Source organism: Heteronotia binoei, chromosome 4, assembly GCF_032191835.1.
Source record: "Heteronotia binoei isolate CCM8104 ecotype False Entrance Well chromosome 4, APGP_CSIRO_Hbin_v1, whole genome shotgun sequence".
Taxonomy (NCBI): domain Eukaryota; kingdom Metazoa; phylum Chordata; class Lepidosauria; order Squamata; family Gekkonidae; genus Heteronotia; species Heteronotia binoei.
The window spans coordinates 25,573,305-25,579,830 of NC_083226.1; the positions used below are offsets into that span (position 1 = coordinate 25,573,305).

Here is a 6,526-nt window from a genome sequence, read left to right on the forward strand (position 1 = left end):
TCATTTATACATGGCCTTTCTCCCCAACACAGACCCAAAGTGGTTTACCACATCTCCCTCTCCTCTATTTTATCCTCACAGAGTAGGTTAGGCTGAGAATGTGTGACTGGCTTAAGGTCACTCAGCAAGTTCGCTTGACTGAGTGGAGGTTTGAACCTCAGCCTCCCAGATCCTAGTTGGACACTTATGCCTTCATTGCACTGAGACTCACTAGCTAGCTGCTGTTAGTCATACAGTAGCAAACTAGATGGATGCAAAGCCTGACGAATGTATACTTTGATTATCTCAGGGAAAACTGAATCTGGCAGGGTATCCAAGGCCTTCCTCAATATGCAAGAGTTCAATTTTGCCTCCAAAGTTGAGCCTTGGAGCTGTCCAGGGTTCTGCAACTGGGGTCCTGCCAAACCTGCTTCTTGGTTGATGAGCTCACTTTGTCTTGCCTCACAGGCTCCCAGCCAAAAGTGGGTACACAGTAAATGTTCTGCCGTGTTTGATGTATGTCAGTAGGATCTGTTTATCTTCATAGAATGGGGGGGACATTTAGCACTATTGTGGCCAGAGAGTCCTGTTGTTCACTGGGGAATATATTTCAGTTTGACTCATGTGTTCACATCAGTCTGAAGTTATGGCTCAACCTGAATTTTAAAAATTATGGTCTTCTCAGTTATATGGAAAGACTGGGATGAAAGAGACATTTTCAACGTAAATTAGCTTACTGACCCAGATGAGTTACAACACATTTTAAACTTTCTAACAAATCTGACTGGCAACATGGCCATTATAACATGCCCTTACCACTAGATTTGCCAAGTTGCTTAGAACCCCTGTGAAGTGCCACTGAATTAAAAAAAGCTATGTTCATTTGCATCAGCTTTCCAAGTCTACCACCTTCCTATATCATTGACTGTCCTGTTGGAAATGGAACAAGTAATTTTGAATGGCCAGTTCAAAAAGAACAGTGGCTTGGCTATAGCAGTAATCTCTAGCAGAATCTCTCTGATACACCTAATGTTAGAACTTATTCAAACAAAAACTTATGTTTCAAACATAGTGGACTCTACTTAATTGTGATTCAGAATCTTTAATGAACGTGATGTGGGAGTGCCCAGTAATGATGCCATATTACACAGAAATTTGTATTTGGAATAAACCTGGTTTTAGAAATCCCTCTGCAGTTTCCCCAACCATGACAACAACATTGTTCTGGTCAGTGGAAATGAATTCCATGTATCAGTTGTGACCAAACTACTGATGCTACTACATTAGAATGATGTTTCCCGCTTCCATACACCATTGGGACCTCTCTTTCCACATATGAACTCAGCTTCTACCAAAGGCAACAGCTGTTGAATATATATCCCAGCATATGGATAAGTATGCATGGAGGAACTGAGGACTTACATAGCATGGATCTGTTTCAGTTTTGTCTCCATGGTATACTTCCAAGGCTACCTCCCCTTCTGTTCCCCAAAAGTCCTCTCCCATGTTACAGTGTTACATATATAGTATTTACTCAAATGTAAGACTAGGTTTTTTCCACAGTTATTCCAGAAAAAAGAGGGGGTCGTCCTACATTTACATACTAGTTACAGATTGTGTATATTTTTAAGCGGGGGGGGGGGGGTTGTCTCTTATATTCAAGTAAATACTATGACAATCTGGAAAATACTGTTTTAAATGTGTTTTAGAATTCCCTAGAAACTAAAGATACCTTTGTTTTGCAGAAAGGGTGGAAGACCTAAATCTCTAGAAAGAGAAAAACTGCGGTTAAGGATTTCCACAGACAATACTTGGAATAAAAAAGATGAGTGTCAGAGAGACAAGCCATCTCTCTCACCTTCATATTCAAAAGGTTTGGAAGCTGCTGGTCCTTTGGACTGTATTGAGTTTTCACCAAGCATTTCTAGTCCTGCATTAATTAACTCAAATGCATTGGACAGTCAAAAAAATCCAATTGATCTAAAAGACCTCAACAAGAACTGGAAGGGTTGTTCAAAAGCAAATAACCAGGAATGCTTTGCCTCATGTAATGAGAGAGGCAAAGTTGTATCTATATCTCCAAACACAGTTCCATCCCCACAGAGTTCCCCTGAGGACTCTCTTGCATCAGCAAAATTAAGTGGCATGTTACCCCCAATGGATCAGTACCATGACCTGAAACAAGGTATTACAGGGAATGCTTCAGGTTTGATTCCTAGTTGTTGCACAGCTGTACCTCTGGAACTTGATAGCAGTAGGGAGATTTATGAAGAAAAATCTGTGGCCAGCTATGCACCAGACTGTAATTCAGATTCTTCAGCAGTCCCTGAATTAAATAAATTTTGTTCAGGTCCATTTTCTACTGAAAGCACCCAAACTTCTGCGCAGTGTTCTGCTTTCACCCAAAATGAACATACAGAGGAAACACCTAACATTCATAGTTATTCTTTACACACTTACAGGACAGTCTATCCCTCCTACTCTTGGCACTTCTATCAAACTGGTAGCAGTTGTCACCAAGTTACACAGACGTACCAGGAGTTCAGTTCTTATGAAATGCACCAGGTGACTCCATCCATGCTTACAGCTACCAGCATGGTATATAACACACAATCCAGTACTTTCTGTTCACAGTCTTATAGTCACTTTGGGGTTGGGGAATCCCAGAGGTTTAATTTTGCCCAGACCTACCCAGTGCATAGCTATTTCAGCTCTACAATGTCCTTTCCATACAGCTATCAGCAATGGCCATCTTGGTACACAGAAAGCCATCCTACAGCACAAGCTGCTTATCCCTATTTTTCCAATATTGGCTTGTGAATCTGTGTCGTTCCACGCTTAGTCTTTTATCAAGAAAATGTTTCAGCTTGTGGAACAAGAGTCTTAGTGCTTACCTCAGACACAGGACTGCTATTAAATAAGTAACCCAGTGCAAACTTAGTTATGAGACGTGGATCTGATTCTGTGCTGGTTTAGATGTTAGGAATTTCTTGGGGAGCAAACTCCAGCAGCCTGAGGAAAGTAAAACATAAACCAGCATGTCATCACTTCCTGGCACATGTGACACTTTCTTGGCTGCATGTGACACTGCTGAGAAGGGGGCACTTGTAACTGTGGAGACACTGGGTCTCATTTTACTTTGTGTACTTCAAGGGTACTGAACTAGTCTTCACAAGTTGTCACCACTGTTATTTGGTATTATTCCTAGGCTTTGTTCTTTTCATTTTAAAAACTTAAAAAAGTGACTCTTTAGTAATATTGATGATGCCAAGGAGTAGCATTTCCAAAGGAGAAACAGGGGGAAGTGGATTGTTCATTGGAAATGCTCCCCGCACCGATCTGATCAGAAATAATTCTGTTTAGAAGAAAATTGCTAGTTAAGCTTTTGATGGGAAGAATCTGTGGACGTTGCAAACACAACAGTAACCATGACACACGCATGCCATTCTTGTTGAGGAGAGCCCAGTGTTTTAGTTGTTACCTTCACAAATGCAGGTTTGGGGAACATACAGCTAAGATAAACATAGTTTTGGTCTTAAACAATTCTTGTGTGTGATCATGGCTGACATGATTAGGACTTGAAACTGGAGATTTCTGCACATTTGGTAGGTTCAGAAGAAACAAAAATCAGTGGTGATTAGAAGTGGGCTGCAGCTATTGGATCACAGGCAAAAGCTTGTGCTGTTGCAGTGAAAGCAGCATTCCAGCTAAGGACTGGACAGAGTGTGAAAAAGACTATTACACTGATTGTGCTAAAAAAATAGTGAAGACTGAATTCTCGGGTTTTTTTAGTTGCCTGGCAACAGTCACCTCTAATTTCCATTATGGCCTTTTTGTATTCAATTGTAATGTTTCCTTATGAAAGATATTGCATCTTCTGTTAAAATTCGCATACTTGAATGACAGCCACATAATATTTTCAACTATAATGAAACAGGCAAATAACCCAAATCAGAATTTGTGCTTAAAATGCCTGCTGTACCCTATCTGAATATCAGTGGGGTTTAAGTGTGCATGTACTCGATTCTGGCATTATTACCCAGCCTCTTTTATCAGATTTCCTACCAAAGCTCTGGGTTTGTTTTAAGGTTGATACTTTTAGCTGATGGATCCATAAAGCAAGTAACTGTTGTCTGCTTTGATTTCAAAACTAATACAGAAGTCCAAAAGAGAGGGCAACAGTAAACAGAACAAGAAAAAGCAGCTAGGGTCTTACTAAAACTAGGGGGGGTTCAGTTGGCTTAAATGCCCCATTTTTTTCTATGCAATAATTGTGCTTTTCATGTTTGGGTTTTTAAATTCAAAATTCTTGTTTGTATACCTTAAACACGTAGATAGATGTTTTAAGTCTCAGCTTCTTTTTACAAAATCTGATGTCTGTTTTAATATTTTCAAATTATGACAATTTAAAAGACTGGATTCAGAAAGCTCATGTAAAATTATTTTTGTAGTTTACACACAGTTTTATATTCATATTTTTACAATTTATTTTTTAATCTTAGCATTTATACCTGCATAATCTTAAAACTTTTTTGATTTTCTGCATTATGGCTTTAAATAAACATTTTGTTAATACACTTGATTACTGTGTTCATTCTTAAAATACATCATACTTTTAGGTTCAAAAAGAGAAAGAGAAAAATTAATAACAAACTGTTCAGATTTACAAATCAACACCATAAAATCATTAAGAGTTCAGAAATTCAGACATTAATATGACGTTAGTGTGTTTAAACACACCTTTTGAGTCTTTGAGGTGTGCTATTCTGTATAATCTCAAAGTTTCACATGAAAGATGTTTTGTCATTAATATTACTGATGCATTTAGGAATTCACTTTTGCATGGAATTTGGTACCATTTATAGAATAATTTATACATACTATGAATATTATGATTGTGCTGCTTAGGAGTTTTCAAAGTATTTTACATGCAGTTATCATGTACAGTAGTGTCCTAATAAGGGCTGGCTGGTCTGAAGATAAGTAAAATAAAGCAAAACTTGACTTTCCGTTAATTAACTGGAATGTAAAGTGTTGCAGGGGGCAATTCTCTCGGTGGTGTTATTCAGTATCTACATGCGTCACCTTGCCCAGTTGATAATGAGGTTTGAGCTGTGTTGCCAACAGTATGCTGATGACACCTAGGTTTATCTGTTGATGAACGGCTGACTGGACCCCACCCCAGAAAATTTGGATGGGGCTTTGGGTGTCATGGCTGGGTGGTTACTTTAATGATACTGCTCATACAGCCAGCTGCTTCTGAGCAGCATCACACTAAGACTAAAATTTAAAAAGTTCATTAATAGATGTATCCAATGTTCCCTCTAAGCTGCAGAGTCTTGTGAGCAAAAATTCTACTTTGTGAGCTACTGGTATTAAATTTGTGAGCTACTTCAGAAATTATTATGCTCTAAGACAAAAATGTGTGAGCTGGAGGTGAAAAATCTGAGCTAGCTCACAGTAATGCAGCTTATTATATTATGTTACATATAATATAAAGACTGAACAAAGATCCTTGGGCTTGCAGGATATTTTTAACATTGAAAGGACTTTCTTTCTAGGTATTTTAATTATTTTAAAGTTATGTTGTTCTTGTTGACTTCTTCACCCAAATAGTGATATGTGACATTCCCTGCTGCAGGAAGTAGCAGCAGCTACAAGTAAAGACAGCTTCAAGAGGGGATTCGATAAACATGGAGCAGAGGTCCATCAGTGACTATTAGCCACAAGGCATAGATGGAACACTATGCCTTGGGCAGTGATGCTCTGTATTCTTGGTGCTTATAGGGGCCAGCAGTGGGAGAACTTCTGGGGTTCTGATACTCCTGGTGGACCTTTTGATGGCACCTGGGTTTTGGCCACTGTGACACAGAGTGTTGGACTGGATGGGCCACTGGCCTGATCTGACATAGCTTCTCTTATTGTTATGCCCTAGGTCCCTGGGAGAAATAAGAGTTTATGAACATGCCAAGTTGCAACTGACCCATGGTGACCCCTTCCACAATGTTCCAAGCACAAGATGAGCAGAGGGGGCTTGTTGTTGCCTTTCTTTTTCATGGATCTACATTTCTGGGCCCTGAAATTTAAGCTTCATTAGTTAGGTCAGCCTCTGTGACCCCCGTTTTTCTCCCATCCAACTATTGACCCTACATAACTCCCCAGCCCTGACAAACTGGGCTAGCAGAGTATGCACTAAAAATGATCCAACCAAAATTAATCCACTTTAAATCTTGGAGCTTTGAAGTGGTTTAACATTGGGTTATACGCATCCTCATACTGTGACACTGGTTGGAGCAGTTCACAAGAGAAACTGTTCTGCAATAATGATAACGAGGTCTGATTTACAGGGCAAACTTGGGCAGAGTTGCATCTTGTTCTGAATCCACTGAACTCTATGAGCCAACCGTCCATAACTCTTTAGGGCTGCACTATTGGTGGGTAGCTAGCTCCAGATCCCACAAAACCTTTTGGGCAGGGTTTAATTTGAAAAGTGGCCCTGGGTTGGTCATGCTGGCCCATGTGTAGTTGTTGCAATGGTCATACAAAT

At 39.6% G+C, this 6,526-nt stretch overlaps 1 protein-coding gene across 2 annotated transcripts in view; it reads left to right on the forward strand.

The window, feature by feature from the left end:
* TEX15 (testis expressed 15, meiosis and synapsis associated) overlaps window positions 1-4,559 on the forward strand; it is a 52,989-nt gene extending 48,430 nt beyond the window's left edge. For both annotated transcript variants that reach the window (XM_060236976.1, XM_060236974.1), the window contains one exon: window positions 1,725-4,559. In XM_060236976.1, coding sequence (XP_060092959.1) covers window positions 1,725-1,750 — 26 coding nt within the window. In that variant the 3' untranslated portion in view covers window positions 1,751-4,559. The remainder of the gene's footprint in view (window positions 1-1,724) is intronic.
* The last annotated feature ends 1,967 nt before the right edge of the window (window positions 4,560-6,526 follow it).